The sequence below is a fragment of the Leptopilina boulardi genome, unplaced genomic scaffold (genome assembly GCF_019393585.1).
Source record: "Leptopilina boulardi isolate dan_hultmark-lab unplaced genomic scaffold, ZJU_Lbou_2.1 LbouV2_214, whole genome shotgun sequence".
In the NCBI taxonomy this organism is placed as follows: Eukaryota; Metazoa; Arthropoda; class Insecta; order Hymenoptera; family Figitidae; genus Leptopilina; species Leptopilina boulardi.
In genome coordinates, this window is record NW_026137768.1 from 418,244 (window position 1) to 441,726 (window position 23,483).

Here is a 23,483-nt window from a genome sequence, read left to right on the forward strand (position 1 = left end):
CCCTCAATATCACTGGAATATTCCTTTAATATTACCCTCAATGTCACTGTGGAATATTCCCAAGATGCGGACATTTTGATTTTCCTGGAAGATCATGGGAATTCATGGGTGGATCACGGTGGTATTCATGGGATATTCAGGGGATATACCGTGCTGCTTTGAATGTCAAAGTGATATCAAGCGAAAATATTCTTGTGACATTCAGGCGATATCATAATGTCTGCTTCACGAGGACATTCCACGGTGATATTCCTGTGACATTCGTATGATACTGAGGGAATATTCCCGTAAAATTCGTGTGATATTGTGGGGATATCCCTGTGATATTGAGCGGAATATTCCTGAGATATTGAGAGAATATTCCTCTAATTTATGAAATTCTAAAATGTTGTTTGTTTTGATTGTTTTGAATATTTGATATCACCGTGACATTCAAGCCATATTCCGTGGTACTTGGGAAATAAAATTGTGACGATTTAACTAATTACTCAATTTTTTAAACTTATATTTTCACAATCACTGACCCATTTTAAATCTAAAATATAATTTTTTTATTTTTCACAAACATATCTAGATGACATTACCTTAATGTGTATTTTTAACACTTTAGAAATATTTATTTTTGACAATTTTACAATTTAGCTAAATTATATTTTAAAAATATTTTATAATAAAAAATTCTTCTTCAATTCTTTCATTTTACAAATATTTAAAATTAATATTTCAGTAATTCTTTTAATTCTTCTATTTGCTGAACATTTCGCTCAAATGTTCATACAATCAATACAGTAATATTTAACATAGAGGAATATTTCTCTGTTTGCATCAACATTTCATGGAATATTTCAAATCTTTCAATGAAATGTTTAGTAAATTAATGCTGGAAACTTGTTCAATTTTGCGAGCTTTGCATTGCAAATTTAATGCACACTTTTCCCAAAATATGATGCTATAGCTGGTGAAAGTTCTCGAGATGACTTAACATACAAGCTAGTATGGACTAATCAATTCGGGACCTGGGTGTCATAGAAAATTACTATTCTTAATATTATTCTTAGCTTACAGTTATCTTATAGTAACTTAACATAAAGTGTATAGTAACCTTGCAGTACTGACGTCCTATGGAAGAATTTACATATAAATACCAATGTTTTTATTGTTGTTTGTGTAAGTTCTTCCTTAGTACGGTAGAGTAAGCTTACTATTATTTTACCATGTACAATTTTCCAGAGATCCCGAAAACTCTTGAGTAACGAGTTTCAAAACATATTAATGCAAAAGAGCATCAATATCGACTTGTTGCCTTTAACAGCTATTTTGTGTTAATTTGCACTTTTTTACACAACTTTACTCAAATTAATAGGTATACGTTTCCTAGTTGGGTCATTCACATTACACATTTCTATAATCATGTATATTTTTATTAAAGGGAAAACATGGTAGTGAATTTACTGAGCCTCAATCACCTTGCATTTGTTCTAAAACACGTCGAAATTCATTAGTTAAAAGAAAGGGATCATTTGATAATCTTAAGAAGTTTCATAAATGTCGTGAAAAGTTAAGTACTGATCAAGGCCGACCAGTTACAATTGAGACAAGAAGTAGAAGTCTTTTTTCTTCTACATTAAGTATTTTTAGAAAGAAAGAACGAAAGAAAAATTTTGAAGCTACTTCAAAGAATGAAGAGAATAACGAAAAAGTAACGTATTCTACTTTAAATTGCTTAAAAGATAAAGAACTATCTTCTAAATTGGACGAAAATTCAACAGACAACCAAATTAAAATTCAATATTGTTCTACTAAATTTAATGAAAGTGAAAAAGTTTTACCTTCAGAAAGCATATCAATGCCTATAGAAAGTCCAACACAGCTGTTAGAAGAATATGATTTACAGCATAGATTAGATAAAAATTATAATACCACTGAAAATTCTAATATAAGTATTAAAGTTGATACTCACTGCCGCATGAAATATTCTCCTAAATATGTAGGACAAGAAGCATCAAATAATTTGGAAATATCAGCGCCCACTAGTAATGAGATAGAATGTAAAGAACATACAAATCCTGATTGCGATGACCACAACTTTGTTCTTAATTTTGGTTCTGCAAAGAGAGGTAACTTGAGAGTTAAAAGAAGATGTAAAGAAAATCAAGAAAGAATAGATATATCATCAGAAGATAGTATTGAATCTGTTTACGCTAGTTGTCAAAAAATTCAAAGAAGGAAGCATCTTATTCATGAGCAAGATCAAATGTCATTACAGTTTCTAAATCAAATGCAAAAAGAACGCAATGAATTAGAATTAGAGCATAATAGTTCTGAATCTGAAAAAGATTCAGAAATTGAGTTTATAAAACAAAAATCAGCAAGATGTATTGAAGGCGCTTCTGATGAAGGGAGAAGTTTATTTTATGACGAAAGCTTTGAAGAAGACTATTGTGTACTGCCTGCAACTATAGTAAAAGAGAATGACAAATGTTTTAATATGTTACCTACTAGAGGAAGACAACTAGAATTGAGGTATGTTATGTTAATAATTCAAGATGTTGCTTAAGTAGCATGTAAAGTCTTACTATTAAAATAAAGGTTATTAAAAAGGCTTGATTGTTACTACTACCACTTTTTGAATTTTTGATCTGACATATATGAGGACTGACATTTTTAATTTTTACTTCATATTTATTGTAAACAGAAGGGCCAACCTTCTTAGTTATAGCAAGTTAGCAATTGAGTCGGTGAATATAATATAAACTTTATAATTATAAATTTCGTTCTGCATAGTTATTAAATAGGAATGGTCAACAATTTAAAAACATTTCATTTATCTATAACTCTAATTTTTTAACTGTTATTTCCTTATAAAACAAGATAAATTGTAAAGACAAGTTTCAAATACTTCCCCTTCGGAGGAGGCAATATATAGAAATTAAAAACTTTTATTTCAGAACAGTACCAATTGAGAGACCTCGATCGGCGACACCAATTAATCCAACACTGCTTGATAATTTCGTAATGCACACATCTTTGGACGAACCATGCACCGAAAAGATGAAAATATTTTTACCAAAAGCAGAACATTGTAAGACAAAAAGTCATCGTAAGATGTCTGCTAACACTTTTATTGAATTTGCGGGTAAAGTTCAGGATAATGTTCAGAAAAATATAAATAAGAATTCAAGGTCACCATCGATACCATTAAAGTTACTCAATGCTCAACCCAGTAATTGGATTAATTTTGATGAGATTCCAGAAAAACGAAGAATTCCAAAACGAATTCAGACAATTCCTCAAGCAGAAGAAGAAGACAAAATTAAAACTTTCAATTATGTGCAACCTGAAGAATGCAGGTTTGTTTATTTTATTTGCGACATAATTTTAAAGGGAAAAAACTCGTGTAAACAAACATTTTTTAATAATTTATATAATTTTTATAATTTTGTATATTTATATTTTTTGGTTTTGGTTGAGATTTGAGACTAGTAGGCTGCACGGTGTAAAACAAAAGATTTGACTTTAAACGCCTGTAACGCCACTATCTTGCAAAATTTTTAATTTAAAAAAATTACATAGCTTATATTGTACACTTTATGGTATGCTTTAATTCAATTTAATAAACTTCACCACTTTTTTGTACGAAAATGTTAAAAAAACGTGCATTTACACGAGTTTCCCTCCTCAATAAAAGTAGTAAATTAGGGTAGGGGAACATCGTCAGGATCCGGTCAAACGACTTAATCCCAAATTTTTGGATAGATGAATAATGTGGTAACAATATTTCATTACGATCATGTTTTACTCTGGTAAAATATAAGCTAATCTGAAACAAGCAGAGAAATCCGTAATTTATATGTGCAAAATTGTATTGTAGTCCAAATTGATTCAGAATTTATAAAATCCGCAATCAGTGAGAAACAATTAGGATTCAGTAGAGTTAAAAATCTTAACCCAAAATACAAATTTGGTATTAATTCTCAACAATTCACATTTGAGAAGGTCACATTCTCCTCGCTTGTTCCAGACTGTTGCGGATTTCTTACACACAAATTTTGAATTATTCAGGACACATTTATGAATTCCTAAATTTAGCGGAAAAAAAATTTATTAATTTTTTGAATTTGAAGATTCTTTTCACGTTCATTTTTTTTAATTGAGCCTTGCTTATTTTTACTTGGAAACTTAACGAGAAATTTTTCGAAACAAATTTGAGGGAACTGGGAATTGAACCCTGGTTCAATGGACGCTAACCAAATACCCTACCAAAAAAAATCTTGCCCTTAACCCTAAACTCATAAAATCAGTTTAGGGTTAAGGGCAAGATTTTTTTCTCTCTAATAGTCGGTTGTTTAGCTTGTCGGTTAGGGTATTTGGTTAGTGTTAATCGAACCCGGGTTCAATTCTCATTTCCCTTAAATTTGTTTCGAAAAATTTCTCGTTAAGTTTCCAAGTAAAAATAAGCAGGGCTCAATTAATAAAAATGAACGTCAAATGAATCTTCAAATTCAAAAAATAAATAACTTTTTTTTCTAAATTTAAGAAGTATTCTTGAAAAATTGCAGCAAGCTTCCTGAAGGCTTGCAGCAACCTTTTAACAAGATTGCAACATTTCTTCTGCAACATTTCATAGGAAACTTGCAGTAATCTTTCATGACAAGCTTACAACAATTTTTCATGGAAAGCTTGCTATGGGTAGGATATATTGCTATTTTAGGCAAGCTTGACAATCTTACAGGGTAATTTGCGGCAAACTTCCGTACTTTCTGGGTACCTAGACGTTCCCCTATTAAAAAACCTTATATAGGATCCGATAAAATTTCCCAAAAAAAAACTATATAAAATCATTGAATTTTATAGATTCGTATAGGAAAGTGAAACAGGATTTAATGTAGGAAATGACATAGGATCTATCAAATATACTTCCATTTGAAAAATCATGTATATTCCTGTGTGATTTCCTTTAAATTTACTCTCACATTATCTTATGTCAATTCCCCATGTCAATTCCTTATAAATTTCCAATGAAATTTTCTGTATAAAAACATACAAAAATTCATAACAATAATCTTAATTAAGATATTCTTATGTCAAATCCCATATTGTATCCTAGGTGAAATTTTATTTTGCTTATATGGATAAAAAATTCCTTGGAAAAATCCTATGTCGAATCTCATATGAAAACCCGTGTAAACATATGATTTCACATGGATTTATATAAAGGAAACAATATAAGATTTCATATGGTAATTTTCAGTTGAATATTTCATGCAGACGGCAGTTTTCAAAAATTAAAAATTATTTAATTAAAAATCAAATAATACACTGGAAACTCCAACCATTGCAGCGCGCGAGTATTATGTGCAATGGATGGAGGTTACCCTTGACGTCAAGGTTATGTCAAAAAGTAGAAACACTCAGGGCCGTGCATATAGTCTAAGATCCCACTGCAAGATTTCTACACTCATCTCTTTTATGGATGAAATTGATTTGAAATGAAAGATTTTTTTATCCTGTTTCCGAAAAGCATAGGGTGCCTAACCTTTTATGGTCCATTTTTTTGATACAATAAAAATTTCTGTGAAAATTTGTTGAAATGTTTCACTCATAAGTTTTATAGATGAAACTTGTATTAATGGAAAGAACATGAAAAAAATAAGAAATAAATGATAGGTTGCCTCATTTCCAATGGTCTCGTTTCCTGGCAGCCACTTAAAAATTTCCCTCTTTCTGTTGAAATATTTCATTTATAACTTTTATGAAAAAATCCACCACCAATGTAAAGATTGATCATTTTTCTACACGATAAGAGTAAGTTGCCTAAAAGAATATGGTCCAGAAAATTAGTTGCCACATATTAAAAATTAATAAATTTATTTGAAAGGTGAGAAAAACCGCGCAACAAGATGACACGAACGCTGTTGTTTTGTTTCTTTGACGTATATAAATAATAAAATAATTCGTTGACAATTCATGAAATGATTACCGAAAATATTAATCAGCAATTACCACTTTTAAATAAAATTTAATAATTATAAATTTAATATGTCTTTGCATTTAGTAATATGCAAGACTTTTTAAAATAATTACAAACGACAATATATGGATTTTATTATCGCAATTTAATATGATTCTTTAATTATAAACAGTTTTGCTTTTTTTATTATTGAAAAACAATTTGTTTTTTATTTGAGTATTATATACGTTCATTTTGCATTATTCATTATCTTCTGACAAATTTTTAATATCAAATAACCTCTACGTATCAACAATTTATGATACGTTCGTCTTTTGTCACCTGTTTTACGTATATATTTTGCGCAATTTCTTCTCAACTTTCGAATAAATTTTTCAATTTTAATATGTGGCAACTAATTTTCTGGACCATATTCTTTTAGGCAACCTACTCTTATCGTGTAGAAAAATGATCAATCTTTACATTGGTGGTGGATTTTTTCATAAAAGTTATGAATGAAATATTTCAACAGAAAGTGGGAAATTTTCAAGTGGCTGCAAGGAAACGAGACCATTGGAAATGAGGCAACCTATCATTTATTTCTTATTTTTTTCATGTTCTTTCCATTAATACAAGTTTCATCCATAAAACTTATGAGTGAAACATTTCAACAAATTTTCACAGAAATTTTTATTGTATCAAAAAAATGGACCATAAAAGGTTAGGCACCCTATGCGTTTCGGAAACAGGATAAAAAAATCTTTCATTTCAAATCAATTTCATCCATAAAAGAGATGAGTGTAGAAATCTTGCAGTGGGATCTCCTACTAATATTATATACTTATGTATGGGATATATGTTCGAATAAAAATTGAGATTAATTTAATTCTTTATAAAGTAGAAAAATATAAATATAATTATGTACATTTAAGTTATAATAATGCAGTTTATAATATCGATGACTCCGATCGATTGTTTAAATTAGAAAAAAGGAAAAACAAATTGGGTCTAAAAGAACACGTAACTGTGACGTTACTGCTTTTTCTTGACTGAAGCCATTATTTACCCTCTTGACTCTTCTTGACGCTGCCCTCCAAGTTTTTGTAAACAACTGCAATGGTCAGAGATGCAATAGTTATAGGTTCCAGTGTATTACTGCAATTCAACTGAAAAGAAAAAAATTTGTGATTTGCAGAGTTAGAGTCTCAACTTTTATAGTATTCAAGACTGATTTCAACTGTGAGAGACAAAATATTATCACCATGTGGCGACGTAAGTGTGGAACTATAATGATTTACATCTATTTTGAAATTACCCATATAATTTCCCATACAATTTCCTATGTGCATGTAGGAAATTATATGGGAAATTTCAATATAGATGTAGATCGTATAGACATATAATTTCATATATATATGTTACGGTAAAAGCCCGAAGTTGGTAAATGTGGACATTTACTGGTTAATGTGCAGAATTACCAATGCAGTTGGTAAAAGTGGGAATTGTCTGTTTTAAATTAAAAATTTCGTACATTTACCAAGTAAATTGGTAATTGTGCACAATCACCAACAGAAATTGGAAAATGTACGAAATGTCTAAATTGAATCAAAGATTTCTCACTCGTACCAACTACCTTGGTAAATGTAGATAGTTACCACAAAAAGGGGTAAATAGAAGTGCCGGACATATTGAAGGTTTAAAATTTTGTCTGCTATTATTTATATTATAACTTTAATCATTATTGACATTTACAAAAAAATAAATTGGAAAAGTTTTATTTATTTATTGGAGCAAGGACCACTTCCGTGACACTAAAATTTTTTTTTCACTTCGGAAATTACAATTTCTTCACTCATTTTTACAGGCAAAATTTAAAATATACTCGCAATTTCACTGTCGAAAGCGAACTAAACGAAATACTGAGGTTAGCAGAATAAATATTCTATTCTAATTATTCTGTTTCCTTTATAGGCATTTGATTACTATTTAATTGAAATATAAACAAAACAAACTATCTACATTTACCAAGGTAGTTGGTACGAGTGAGAAATCTTTGATTCAATTTAGACATTTCGTACATTTTCCAATTTCTGTTGGTGATTGTGCACAATTACCAATTTACTTGGTAAATGTACGAAATTTTTAATTTAAAACAGACATTTCTCACTTTTACCAACTGCATTGGTAATTGTGCACATTAACCAGTAAATGTGCACATTTACCAACTTCGGGCTTTTACCGTAACATATATATATATATATATATATATATATATATATATATATATATATATATATATATATATATATATATGTAGGAAATTATATGGGTAATTTCAATACAGATGTAATCATTATAGTTCCACTATTTACGCCACCAGATGGTAATATTTTGACTCACAGTTGAGATCAGTCTTGAATACTATAAAAGCTGAGACTCTAACTCAGGAGGTGTATTGCAAATCACAAATTTTGTTCTTTTCAGCCACAGAAAAAAAATGGTAAAAAGTGATTGTGGGTAGAGGGTAAAATGCGTTTAGGTACAGGGTAAAAGGTAATATTGTGATGGGTAAAAATGTTACCAAAATATTACTAGAAAGATGGATGCAATTTTTCAATCTGACTAATTGAAACATAAAATACGTGTTTTCATGGATTTATAACTTAATGAAAAACTTACAAAATGTATTTTTAAGATGAAAAATCCTGAAAATGTTGTAAATTTAATAAATTTAATTATTTTTGTAAAGAAAATGTGTTTGCCAACAATGCCAGCTGACACTTGTAAACAAACAGGTTTGGGAAGCAAGTGTTCAAAACCAGAGTTGGGAACGATAAAAAACTTGTCCAACAATAATTTTCGTAAAGCATATTATTAAATATATTGTTTTACAAAAACAAAAATCTTATAGACAATAAATAAAAAATATTATAAATAAATAAATATTTTTAGGTTCATTAATTAAATTTATTAGATAAACCATAAAAGATAATCAATTACTACAAATTTTCTCAGGAATGCACAAAAAGATGCGCACAGATATATGGCGCGAAATTCAAATAATGTCAATTTAAAAAATCAATAATTTAATTTTTTCTCCATTTTGAATTCTTACCCCACGAGTAGAAATCTTTCTTTTTTGAAAAAAGGAGGAGTTAAAATCTTTTTTTTTATTGGCAAAAAAAACTCCATTCTTTATTTGGGGGATGCGACTAAATATTGTCAATTTATAAAATTTAATTTTTTCTCCATTTTCAATTTTTGAGGCAGCAAATAGAAATCTTTCTTTTTTGAAAAAAGGAGGAGTTGAAATCTTTTTTTTTATTGTCAAAAAAAACTCCATTCTTTATTTGGGGGATGCGACTAAATATTGTCAATAAAAAAATTTAATTTTTTCTCTATTTTGAATTATTGACGCAACAAATAGAAATCTTTATTTTTTGAAAAAAGGAGGAGTTGAAATCTTTTTTTTATTGGCAAAAAATCGCCATTCTTTATTTGGGGGTTGGGACCAAGTTTTGTCAATTAAAAAATTTAATTTTTTCTCCATTTTGAATTTTTAAGGCAACAAATAGAAATCTTTCTTTTTTGAAAAAAGGAGGAGTTGAAATCTTTTTTTTATTGGCAAAAAAAACTCCATTCTTTATTTGGGGGTTGGGACCAAGTTTTGTCAATTAAAAAATTTAATTTTTTCTCCATTTTGAATTTTTAAGGCAACAAATAGAAATCTTTCTTTTTTGAAAAAAGGAGGAGTTAAAAACTTTTTTTTTATTGGCAAAAAATCGCCATTCCTTATTTGAGGGTTGGGACCAAATTTTGTCAATTGGTTACCTTTAACGCACATAGGAATTCACATAACTTTTCAATAAATGGATGTATATATGATAACTCCTATGTCATTTCCTATATTAAATCCTGTTTCACTTTCCTATACGAATTTATATGGGATCCTATAAAAATTCTAATAAAATTCAAGGATTTTAGATAGTTTTTTTCTGGGAAATTTTGTCGGATCCTATAAGGGGTTTTTCATTAGGGTCGACCAACTATATGATGTTCCCCTGTGCATGAAATATTAAAAATTGCTAGTATTTAAAGTTTGTAATAATAATGACACTATAAAGTCTAGAGAATTGTCATTTTGTTAAAACTGAGCTTATTTTGACAAAAGTAGGATATCTATTGCTACAAACGTTATCTTTTAAAATTTTTTGGAACTGAGGCATTTTATCTCAAACCATTCCACCTTCAAAAGACGATCGTTAGCAGAGCGTTTTTTAAGTTAATTTTTCTATATAGAAAACAAATGATTTATGTAATGAACGATCTTTGGAATGGTCTTAACATTTTTCTAAATTTCTCACATTTTCATAAAGAAATTCCGTGTTAAAATATTAACCACTTGATATCTCAAAACACGCCCACTTAAATCTTCTTGTAACTTACGTGAAAATAAAGCTTTATTTTTCTAGTTTTGCAATAAGGTTATTCAAGTTGGGTGGGAGAAAGCCAAGCTGGTGCACAAACATCCGGTCTATCAGCACACATTTCCACGTATTTCTCGTGGGAATGAATGCTGATAGGCTGATAGGCCGGATGTTTGTGCACCAGCAATCATCCATCTTGGCTTTCCCACACCCAACTTGAATAACCTTATTCCCTGTAATTTATTATGGACATCTTTGAGAATTTTGGATTCCATAAATTCATTATGTGTCGAGTTTACAGATGTTCTAACCTCTATTTCTATGAAATGAAAACTTTAAAAATTTTTTTTTAACTTTTATAATTCGACGACAAACGATTCGGACACGTGACAATTATGTGGCGCGAAAATTCGATTAAACAAAAATTAGATGTAATGTAAATTATAAATTATTGAAATTCGATTAAGTAAATTTTATTTTAAATAACAAATTGATGCTATGAAGATTAATTGAAATGCATATTTGACGAAATTTTATTTAGTTTAAGGTAGTATTACACTTTAGAAGCAGTAAAAAAAGGGTTCAAACAAAAATTTTTTTCTCGTTAATTACTTTAATTAAAGAAAAGAAACCTTCTGTACAACAGTAAGGACGAATAGTTCTTCAAGAAAAAAAAATTGTTTATTGGATCTTTCTGGTCACCAGAGGGCACTGAAGTCAAGGTCAAAAAAAAATTTGGTCAATCGGCGGACAAGCTGTAGCCTCTCAGGGGCATCGGATTTAAAAACAAAAAAAGCGTTTTAAAGTAGTGCGATTCCAAGTGAGATTTTGACTTTTTCGGAGTAGGTTAACCGATTGCAATGAAACTTTGGAATTTTGTTATATATAGTAAGACTAATCTTTAACGTAAATTTCAGCCTAAAATATTTGTTAGTTTACGAGATTTGCAATAATAACAAAAAATTTAAAACTGCTATATCTTCCGTTCTAATAAACGGATTGAGGTCTACTTTTTTTTAAAATGTCAAGGAAAATGAGAGGAATAAATCTCTTTCAGACCATTTTTTTATAATTTTACAACTAAAAAAATTATTAAATAATAATTGAATAACTTTCGCGCGACTAACTAAAATTTAATCACTTAAACGCTAAAATGATCTTACCTGTGTTTTCTTTAATGTTCCAAAGGATTTTTATTGTAAATGTAAGTTTAACTTAAGAAATTTTATTAATTTATTAGTATAAACAATTGAGATTTCTGCTAGTTGACGTGCAGACGACATTGCGCACGCAGCATTCTCACATAGCCAATTTAGTCCACGAATCACGTCAGTTGGCTATGTGAGAATGCTGCGTGCGCAATGTCGTCTGCACGTCAACTAGCAGAAATCTCAATTGTTTATACTAATAAATTAATAAAATTTCTTAAGTTAAACTTACATTTACAATAAAAATCCTTTGGAACATTAAAGAAAACACAGGTAAGATCATTTTAGCGTTTAAGTGATTAAATTTTAGTTAGTCGCGCGAAAGTTATTCAATTAATATTTAATAATTTTTTTAGTTGTAAAATTATAAAAAAATGTTCTGAAAGAGATTTATTCCTCTCATTTTCCTTGACATTTTAAAAAAAAGTAGACCTCAATCCGTTTATTAGAACGGAAGATATAGCAGTTTTAAATTTTTTGTTATTATTGCAAATCTCGTAAACTAACAAATATTTTAGGCTGAAATTTACGTTAAAGATTAGTCTTACTATATATAACAAAATTCCAAAGTTTCATTGCAATCGGTTAACCTACTCCGAAAAAGTCAAAATCTCACTTGGAATCGCACAGTATGTGTATGTTTAAATGTTTTACCTCATAAGATTAACCAAAACAAAAACGCACTCCGCTCATCTTAAGGCCATCCGGGAAAAATCCCTAACCTAAAAGTGTTTTCCCGCGCGAGATATTACTCGTAAATAACTTGAAATATCTTGTTCGGATTTGTCGGATTAATTAGATGAGGGCGAGCTGATTAAGAATCATCTCCATTTTTACAAGTAATTTTGTTGAAAAGTATTGAAAATCGTGGTTATAAAAGTTGGATTTTTGACAGAAGTGGGGACAGTAGGGGAGGCGAGCACACAGACATTGAATCTATGTGTCAGTGGCCCAGAAGGTGGCGCCAATTCTAGCTAGTGGCCGCAGCTGAATTAACTTACCCCAAATTACTCCACTTTAAATCTTTAATAAAATAATTTCCTCACAATATTATTGCAAAAATGGAGAAGAGTGATGAACTTAGTGACCCTTCCTCTATTATTCCTCCAAATGCCAACTCGAAATACTTTATCCTTTAAAGATGAGAAGAAATTTACGAAACCCCTTTTTGACAATGTTTAAACTTTTTTTTTAATAATTATTTATCAAGATTATGCAAAATTCCGAGAAGAGCCCCTGGCAGGGTTCCTTCCTCTATTATTTCCAAAAAATTACAACCTAAAATATTCTATTTTTTTCAAATGAGAAGAAATCTACAAAACCATTATTTTCTCCCGGATGCCCTTAATTTACCAAATAGTATAAACAAATTTATAAAAGTAAGTATCTCTAAAATGTTAACTTCATAATTATTGAATATTAGTTTAAAATTAAATCAAATATTAATTAATGTATATACTGTTTTATAAACTTATTTGTAATCAAATAAAATTAATTTTTATTATTTATTTTATCAACAAAGAAATTTTCAATTTTTACTTTTCTTACAACAGTAAAAATAACATTACTTTTGCTGTATAAATAAGTTCCCCCACAGCACCGAAAATTTCCTGAAAATTTCCTAAAGATTTATTTGCAAACTTCGGAAACTTTAATTGCAAAGTTTAGAGAAAATTGTATAAAGATTTAAATGTCCAAAATGAATAAATGTTTGGCGTAAAACTTGACGGATGATTTAAATTAAATTTTCCAGAAATTTTCGACGCGAAAATTGAGTGAAGATTTAAATTAAAGTTTCGTGAAATGTTTGGCGTAAAACTTGACTAAAAATTTAAATTAAATATTTATTAAAAATTTATACCGAAAGTTGAGTGAAAATGTAATTTAAATATTCAGTCAATTTTTGTGACTAACATTTCCTAAAAATTTAAATTAAATTTTCAGAAAAGGTTGGACGAAAATATTTGTAAAAAATACAAAAATAATATTTAAGAAGTATTAATATTATTATTAATATTAATAATAATAATAGATAGATAGATCTTTATTATTATTATTATTATCAATAAAAAAAATTTACTATCTGGGATTAAAAATAAAATAAATAATATACAAACATTGTTGCTCTGCTTTGATTCACATTGAATCAAGCACTGCATGCTTGTTGAGCAAGAACTTTTGAAAACATATTATGGGGTGCTGGGGATTGAACCTACATTCGCCGCGCGCTAGCTAAAGACCCTAACCACTACACTACAGATAACTGGCTAAAAAAAAAAAATTTTCCACACACTCTACAACTTTATATTATCGACTTTTGAGTCGATAAGTAGGATCACTTGTCTATCAGTTAGTTGTAGAGTGTGTGGAAGAATACTACCTTAATTTACAATTAGTGATTTTAATATTTAGGTTAGAATTAAATTCGAAAATAAAGAAATTATGATAAATAATAATTAGAACACATCTTATTTATAACGAATAAGAAATATGAAAAATGACATTTAGGTTATCTTATAAATCGGATAAATAAAAATTAGAGAACTTTGTATTTCGTAAAGAAACACATTATATTTAATGACAATTAGGCAAATAATAATTTTGATGAAATAGAAATTCGTCAACTTTAAGAGTAGAGTCTATTACAAATTTTGCATTTTTCAATTCTGTCACTAAGACATGTTCTTGTACCAGAACTTGTACAAGATCCTGGACAAGAAAATATACTTGTACAAGAAAATGTACATGTTCTTGTACATATATTTTTGTGCAGGTTTCATGTATATTTTCTTTTACCAGATGTGGAACATGTTCTTGTACATGTTCATTTATGTTTTTTAAATTAAAAATTAAAAACTTTAAAGGTAGCGCAGTAGTTTTCTTAACTTACAGCTGCGCAATAATTTTTAGCATGCATAAGTGAAGAGTTTTAATAATTAAAACTTATTAAAATTTCAAATTTTTTTCAAAAACATTTTTAAACAAATGTTCTTGTACAAGAACATAAACGTGTTCTTGTAAAAGTACTTGTACATGAAACCTGCACAAAAAAATATGTAAAAGAACATGTACATTTTCTTATACAAGTATATTTTCTTGTACAGGATCATGTACAAGTTCTGATAAAAGAACATGTCTCAATTCCGGATTCTGAACTTGTTCAAGAAAATTACGTGAACATGTACAAGAAAATGTACAAGTTCATTGATGAACATGTACAAGAACTTGTACATTTTCTTGTACAAGTTTTTTCAGCCGGGGTCCACTTTTTTCAAAAAATTTTATTTTTCGAAAAAAAACTTAATTAAAACAACTTCTTATCATGTTTGTTAAATTATTTCTATGATCTACACATAATAATACGTGAAATTGTGTAAATTTGAAACCCTTTAGATACAATTTTCTTCGTTTTTGGTGAAAAAATACATTTTTTCCTAAAATTATCATTTTTCTTTAAAAATTTGATAAAAATTGATCATCAACTCCAATCATGCTAACATTTTTTTCCCTGTAATTTTCACGCAAAAATACATTTATACATCAAATATAAACTATTTGGGTTAAATATTGTGTGAGCTAGGGGAATTAAACGCTTTTTTCCGAATTTTTTTATTTTTCCTTGACAACTCTATGTAAACCGATTTGAATTAAGTTCGCTATATTTTTCCTGTAATTTTCACGTAAAAATACATAAGTATACTAAATTTAACCTCTTTATGTCAAAAGTGTGGCTGCTAAGAGGAGGGGGGGGGGAGTTCATAGTAATTTTTCGTAAAAATTCATGGTTTTTCCTTGATAATCAATTCCAATCAGGTTCGCTATATTTTTCCTGTAATATACACGCAAAAATACATATGTGTACCAAATTTCAGCCCTCCAGATAAATTAATGTGTCGTCTAGGGAGGAGGGTAAGAGTTTAAAAAAAACCGATATTAATTTTATTAAGGGGTTACATGAGTAAAAAAAATCGAATTTTTTTTTCATTTTTTATTTGATAGTATAACATGTCAAGAATATTTTCTCAAAGTTTTAAGATAATTTGAATAAAATTCTATAGGGAAGAGAGAATTTTCGAAAACGCTTTTTGTTTCGATCGGCACCTAGTGCAATTGATTTTTAATTATTTAGTCTACTATATTGGATCCGTCTTTTTTAATTTTGGAAAAGTGAAACCAGATTCGTAATCAGCGACCCCAAAAACCCCAGAGTAAAGATTTTTAAACGATTCCGATAAAATAAAAAAGAAAATTCGACGTTTATATCATTTAACTTTGAACGCTGTTTCTCAATACTCCATTTTTGAAGACGGTAGTCACGATTTTTCAAAAACTAATGAACCGATTTTTCTGAAATTTGGCACACTTCTTTTAGATAGTATTGACAAGTGATTGAAGGAAGGATTTTTTTTCTTTTGATTACAACGAACTTTACATGGTGTAAATGGTCCCAGAAAACGTAATTTTTGACACTGACAAAAATTCAAATTTTGATATTTTTAAAAATCCTCCATTCAATCAACAGCTATACTCACCTCCCAGTGGGCATCGGGACGTCTAAAAGACGTCCTAAAGACGTCTTTTTTTGTCTGCGGACATCCTGGGAACTTTGATAATGATGTCTCGAAGACATTCGAGAAGGATGTCTAAAAGGCGTCTTTTGTACGTCTTTAGGACTTAGATATATTTCCTTTAGAATATTTTCTAAGTTTAACACATTAATTATTATCTTATTTAAATTTTGACTTTTTTGTTTTATTTCTAAACGCTTATACAGAAATCAGGAATGAAAAACTTCTCCCGGACCTGGGATCGAACCCACGATACGTTAGGTTGAAACTCTACGCCTTAAGCGTCTGAGCTATCGGAGACTGATAAATTCCTTTACAAAGTTTACGAACTTATTTGTCAATGAAATGAATCGAATTTAAAAAATTTCTATAACATTTATCTTAAACAGTTTCGATGTGATTTTTATATATTATTAATTCTAAAATTATTCTTCGAATTTATTTTGTTCATAATAAAACATGATTATTATCAGGAGAAACCTTTAGGTTATTACTATTGTTTCAAAACAGTGAACTTCGTCTCTGATGAAGGCTGAATTCAATAACTTTATGCTTCGTATCAAATTTTTCAAAAACACACATTTTTAATTTATGTTATCCAAAAATCCACAAAGATGTCCATAATAAATCACAGGGAATCGGAAACTAGAAAAATAAAGCTTTATTTTCACATAAGTTACAAGAAAATTTAAGTGAGGGTGTTTTGAGATATCAAGTGGTTAATATTTAAATACGGTATTTCTTTATAAAATTGTGGGAAATTAAGAAAAATTAAAAAAACCAATCGCAAGGTCGTTAAATTCTCTTTCGAAATAGTGTGTAGCATTATATAAATTATTTCTTTTTTATATAGAAAAATTAACTTAAAAAACGCTCTGCCAATGATTGTCTCTTGAAGGTGAAACGGTATAAAATAGAATGCCGCTCAACCATATTTTAAGCCACGTCCTCAGCGTACATCCCAAAATATATTTGAGAGATCTTAAATAAATGTAATATATTGTTTTTAAATTTATTTTTTATTTAGGTGTAACTGTCATGACATGCCAGCAGAAGTTTCGATGGAAAAAAATGGTGAAATGTCATTACTCGGACAGTCTTGCACAAACTCCGGTGGGCGTTCATGTAGTGGCGAAAACTGTATCATAAGTAGAAATTGGAGTGATCGCACAACCATTTTCAGGTGAATTGAGAAAGTAACGGGTGTTTTCATTAATTTTTTTGATTGATTTTAATTATGATGAGGTTATTTTAAAGAATTTTAATTAATTTATTACCTTTGATCTGAATTTAATTTTAAAGATTATAGATTAAATTTTACCCGATATCTCACTGGCGGATTATCACAAGCAAACTCTCAGCGAATTTTATGAAGTTTCGCTCAAGATTGACTTGAAGCAAAATATTGCATTTAATTGTTGCAATATGATAAAAAAAATGATAAATACTGCAAAATTAGTCAGCATTTACTTCTTAGTTGATTTGGGGAAGCATTATGTTAAAGTAAAATTAATTAATATACACATTGATTAATTACTAATTAAAGTTTAATTTAATATAACTCTTTCAAAAATCAACTCATTCGTTTTTCTGACATTCTTAAATAATAAGAACCCCTCTCAGACTATACATGTCAGGAAGCTCTTCCAACGATGTGATAAAAAAACATTAAAATTGTCCAAAAATTACAATTATAGTAATAACACAGCCCCACAAAAAAAAAAAGTGTCGTGCGCGGCAGACCAGACTAGTCATTTCCCATGTATTTTGACGCGCTGAACACGAATCCGAAGTCCGTTTTGCTCCATCACGTCAGGATTTTTTTCTAACCTCCAAAAACCTGTCGGATTTTGAGAGGTAGGCTATTTTTTTAAAAAATTGATGGATTTACTTCAAAATTGGTATCTAGGGGTTTTTTGGGTCGCTGATGACGAATTTGAAGTTAGATTTTCAAAATTCAAAATGGCGGCTCCAATATGGCGGACGAATTTTGTAAAAGTTGATGGATTTACTTCAAACTTGGTACCTAGGGGTTTTTTGGGTCGCTGATTACGAATCTGAAGTTAGATTTTCAAAACTAGAAATGAAAATTCTTATATACATAAGTAAGGTATTCACGTCTTTTTATGGTAGCGCACTCTTTTGTCCTCAAAGGATTTGTGTAATGGTTTTCTTTTTAAATTGGTGCCTCCAGGTACTTGTTCTTCACTGTAATCTCCCAAATTTTCAGGGAATTAATCCCGATGCGAGTCTAAGTAATGCAACTTTATGCTCATTAAGCATCCTAACTTACCAAAGTTTTTAATCATATCACTAACTATTTGCTCCCAATTTTCACTCTTGTGATTACCCAGAAAATTTTCGACAACTGCTTTAAAACTAAGTTATGCGGCTTTCTCCTTTTTATTCATCTTGGTGATAAATTGCTCATCTTTTAACAATTTGCGAATACGTGGTCCGTCGAAAACCCCTTCTTTTAGTTTCGCATCAGAGATTTCTGGAAACTTTTGTTCCAGGTATTTGAAACAGTTTCCTTTTTTATCTAAGGCTTTGACAAACTGTTTAATTGCTCCTAGTTTCGTGTGTAAGGGCGGAATTATCACCTTTGAAGGGTCGATATCGTCCGCCATATTGGAGCCGCCATTTTAAATTTTGAAAATCTAACTTTAGATTCGTAATCAGCGACCCAAAAAACCCCTAGATACCAAGTTTGAAGTAAATCCATCACTTTTTACAAAATTCGTCCGCCATATTGGAGCCGCCATTTTGAATTTTGAAAATCTAACTTCAAATTCGTCATCAGCGACCCAAAAAACCCCTAGATACCAATTTTGAAGTAAATCCATCAATTTTTTTAAAAAATAGCCTACCTCTCAAAATCCGACAGGTTTTTGGAGGTTAGAAAAAAATCCTGACGTGATGGAGCAAAACGGACTTCGGATTCGTGTTCAGCGCGTCAAAATACATGGGAAATGACTAGTCTGGTCTGCCGCGCACGACACTTTTTTTTTTGTGGGGCTGTGTAATTGTCCTCGTTTTGCTTCCACCTAAAGAATATAAGTAGCTTTGAAGGAATCTGTGACAGGAGCACTCCCACTGGCTACGTTACAACCCTAGTCTGGCTGATACCAGGAAGATGAACCTAGGAACAAGCATTGCGTACACGTCGCGTTGGTTCCCATGTAGTTTAGCATTGGTGACGTCATACGTATACGTTTACGAATGCTCTTATAGCACATTCGGTTATGTGCTCTAAACTGCTCCAAGAGTGCTCCAACTCAGAACCATGTGTTCGGGTTGGCAACTCTGCCCCGGAGCATATCGTGTAGCGTATTCGACTTGACAACACCGCTCCGAGAGCAGGCAGAACACGTGTTCGTGTAACACGCTCCGCTACGTCACAGAGCATTTTGCGTATTCGAGATACAAATCCTGCTCCACGACAGGGCAAAAAACGTATTCGGTTTGTAACATAAATCCACCCCGGAGTCAATCTAGAGCAAGAAATCTTGCTCCATCTTTTTCGACGGAGCGACAGCAATAATTTTTTAAATATCTTACTGCGCATGTCATATTTTGAATTTTAAAATGGAAATTGAAGCAGAAACTTTGACTTTAGCTTTTGAACTTTTAGAAAGTTCTAGTGATGATAGTGATAATGAATTTTTTGAAGTTATGAATGAATTTCTTATAGAAAAAAGGATAGAACAGGCCTCCCAATAAAACCTTTTCCTGTTTACCGATTTAAAAGACTCAAAGCTCCATAAAACAATAAATTTTTTTCTCAAATCAGACTTATTTCTACTCTCTACAACCTTTGGTTACATATGTTCTGAAAATTTATTTTTCACTTTTATTACTCAAGCTGTTCAATTTTACTATTATCAGAAAAAGAGAAAAAAAATTTTTTTTAAATGTATATACACTGAGAGGACAATCTATTTAATTTTAAACGAATCCTTTCATCGTAAACGAATTTTCCTTTTAATATTTATATTTAAGAGGATTTTCTTTTATGATAAAAGGAAAGTTCTTCAAATTATATCTTTTTAATATTATAAGAAATTATTTTACTGTCAAAAAGGAAACATTTTGGAATAAGCTAAAAGTAAATAGGTTATTAATTTTTTATTAATTACTAACATTAGTAACTAATTAATTAATTATTATTGTGTATTAATTTTAAATAAATTAAATTAAATCAATAAAATTAATATAAAAATTTAATTATTATTATTAGTCAATAATTTTTTTAATAAAACTCGAAATTCTCGAAAAATTAAAATTATTACGTCTTTCATAATAATAATAATAATTATTATTTTTCATTGACAATTTTTTATATGCGCTTTTTTATTTAGTTCCTAATAATTTTTTCAAAAAATAAAATTTTTAAAAAAATTTTACTTCGCGCTAAATTGAAAAATCTGCTTTGGAGTACTCCAGTCGCTCGCAAGCAGAGTGCTCTGAAAAAGAATTTATTTTATTACGTCATTTGCCTTTCTGCCATGGAGCAGATCGTTGGCAGATCACTGCTAATGACGTCACACATTGCTTCGTTCTGAAGCAAAGCACTCTGTGGCAAAGTTGCCAATTGCTCTTGCTCCGAGTAAGGGCGCTCTCAGAGCAACATAACCGAATGTGCTATTAGGTTCCTATTGGAGACGCTCCATTCTCCCGAAAGTTGCTACCCTGTAAAAAAAGAATTATTAGCAGTGGCGCAATTCCGTATTAGAAGTAGTGAGGTTGAAATACGGAAAACGAGAATTCACGTATTTGAAGGAATGAGGAATTCGAGAAGTTTAAATACGTGATATTCCCGTGTAGAAATTTAAGTAAGATTCTTGTATCCAGATTTTTCAAAATCCGTTTTTGCGATTAATAATTTCAGGTTATATTATTAAAAATTTTTTGTATTTAATTGTTAAAAGCAAATTGGCGATTTTAATTATTTCACATATATTTTTAAGTTTTTTAATCTACTTAATGCATTATATTATGTATAGTGCTCTATATTTCATATTAAAAAGCATATAATTATAATTAAAATTAAATTGGAATTGATGTTATTAATAAAAGAAAGAATACTATAAAAAATTTTCCTAAATTAAGTTATCAGTTATAACGATAACTTTCCAGATATAAATACAATAATTGCAACATGTTTAGAAACAATCATTTATTTTCAATAACAAATTTAATTAAACCAAACAATATTTAAATTTAATTGAAAATATATTCATTGTTTAATAATAAATTTTTAAATTATGCAAAAGATGTGATTATTATTTAACATTCTTCGTCTTCTTCGTTTTCTCCGTCTTCTCTTTCGCCTGCAATTTCTCCTTTTGCATTTTTATTTTTTAAAATATCTTTTTTTTGGGACTACTACGTCCTCCATCCCAGTCTTTTGCATTTGGGAGAACAGAGCTTAATTCTTTTAATAAAGATTTCTCGGTCACTGCATCTTTATTTTCTTTTCCTTCCTTGTGGGTAGAAGAAATAACAGCTAAAAAGATAAACAATTAAAAAATTATTTTCAATACAAAGAAAATTTTATATTATATATTACAATTTTTCGTACAAAGAAGAAGAGAGAATAGCTCAGTATCTTTGAACAGTTGTTTTCCCTCAGTTTGCTTTGACGTCACAAATTGAAGTGCAACGCTTTTTGACAAAACCTTTCTTAATATGTTAGTAACGCTTTTCCTAACATTAAGCTTCGGGTCAAAATTGATCTTTAAGACTGATGACTAGAACATAATTTTTGGTTGTTATTATTCATAGAATATGTTATTAATTTTTCTGTATTATAAAATATTGCCATTAAAAATCTTACAAATAATAATTGTAAATTTAAACTATTATTTTCAGTAAGAAATTCTTTATTTCTATTAATTATTTATAAGTTTATTTTTACTTACATTTAGATAAAAACAGTACTTACGAATTTCTGCCTAAAATCAGCTTCTTGCAATTTAAGTTCGAAGTCTTTGAACTTTTCCAAATCTGTTAATGGCAGTTCCAAGTTAATTTTTTCATTAAATTGGTACGTTTCAGGAGTTGGTATGCATAATTGCTGATGTAAATAATCTATTTTATTCCCCTGAATCCGCTGCTCTTTCCTGATTTCTTTCACATACACATTCAGACTAGACATTCCATTTATTATGCGATCTAAGGAAAATCCATTTACAAACAGAATTTTAGAAAAATATTAATTTTATTATATCTTAATAATACACATTATATTTATATTTACCAATCTTTGCTTCTATTGAATCATCTGAAAATTCTGTTGTACGCGATGTTGAAGGTAAATATGTCTGCATTAAATCTGAAAATGTGTTCAATATATCTATAGTTCCGTTACATTATGTATAATAGAAAATTAAATTTACCTAATTTGGTGTTATCAACCTTAATTATTTGATTTGCCTAAATATGATTAAACGAATTCAATTTGATATTTCATTGCCAATTTATGAGCTATTTATTTTAAAAATGAAAATTATTATTCTTCAGGTATTATTTTTTGATGTTAATTTTTTTCTATTTCTATAAATTATTTTGCTGTTTTTATTCATAAATTATAGGTCTTACCACAGTTATATTTTCTAGTTTTCGCTGGCTCTCGTGCTCTAATGTTAATTCTTTTATCGCTTTTTAAATGTTCAATATGTCGAATATCTAAAACAATAATAAAATTTTTTTAACAATTATATCTTACTATTTTAAAGTATAAAAATATAAACATAAACAAATGAAATAAATTATAATAAAATATAAATAATAAATATAAACTAAGAACTAAATTATAATTTTTTCAGTTCAAATTGAACGGAAATATTTTTTTAATTAAATTAAAATAAAATGGTATTTTATTTAATACTGAAATAAAAATTAGTATATACTTGGTTTAGAAATTTTTTCGAGGGCAGTTTCTTTCATTGCAATCGGTTTTTTATTCTCTAAATCAATTCCGATTTGATGTTCATCACTTTCAAGTGCTCGAAAAGTATTAGAAGACTGGACTGTAAAAAATTAATTAAAGATAAATAATTATAAAATTATATATGTAAATTGTGAAAAATTCTTATATTTTATGATTTTATTGTAACGAAAAAAATTTAATGTTTTTACTTGAAGATTGTGAAACTTTTTCTTTGCGAATTCGTTTTCGACTATGAATTTGGTGTTGAGGACTATTATTTCTCATTTCAAATTCTTCTTCGTCGCTCATAAGAATGTTATTAGTGAATGGATCTAAATGTATAAATTTTTTAATTATTAATAATTATTTAATTTATCGAAATATATTTCTTTATAA

At 29.1% G+C, this 23,483-nt stretch overlaps 2 protein-coding genes across 7 annotated transcripts in view; one reads left to right on the plus strand and one right to left on the minus strand.

Moving 5' to 3' along the window:
• Positions 1–23,483, plus strand: part of LOC127279132 (uncharacterized) — a 326,137-nt gene that overhangs the window by 219,876 nt on the left and 82,778 nt on the right. For all 6 annotated transcript variants that reach the window (XM_051301296.1, XM_051301297.1, XM_051301294.1 and 3 more), the window contains exons 7-9: positions 1,430–2,523; positions 2,949–3,350; positions 17,181–17,336. In XM_051301296.1, the coding sequence (XP_051157253.1) occupies positions 1,430–2,523; positions 2,949–3,350; positions 17,181–17,336 (1,652 nt within the window). The remainder of the gene's footprint in view (positions 1–1,429; positions 2,524–2,948; positions 3,351–17,180; positions 17,337–23,483) is intronic.
• Positions 21,436–23,435, minus strand: LOC127279136 (uncharacterized). Its single transcript, XM_051301306.1, has 7 exons — positions 23,297–23,435; positions 23,068–23,187; positions 22,757–22,843; positions 22,416–22,490; positions 22,101–22,330; positions 21,738–21,906; positions 21,436–21,662 (listed from the first exon to the last, which is right to left on the minus strand). The coding sequence occupies exons 1-7, from the start codon at positions 23,394–23,396 to the stop codon at positions 21,517–21,519; spliced, it is 927 nt and encodes a 308-aa protein (XP_051157263.1). The 5' UTR covers positions 23,397–23,435; the 3' UTR covers positions 21,436–21,516.

What these genes read in the sequence shown, in the direction of transcription:
- LOC127279136 (XM_051301306.1), bottom strand. Translation starts at nt 23,396, where the DNA reads ATGAGCGACGAAGAAGAATTTGAAATGAGAAATAATAGTCCTCAACAC. An exon ending in AAAAGTTTCACAATCTTCAA is followed by an intron (nt 23,188 to 23,296) that starts GTAAAAACATTA and finishes AATTTTTTACAG; the next exon opens with TCCAGTCTTCTAATACTTTT. An exon ending in AACTAGAAAATATAACTGTG is followed by an intron (nt 22,491 to 22,756) that starts GTAAGACCTATA and finishes ACACATTTTCAG; the next exon opens with ATTTAATGCAGACATATTTA.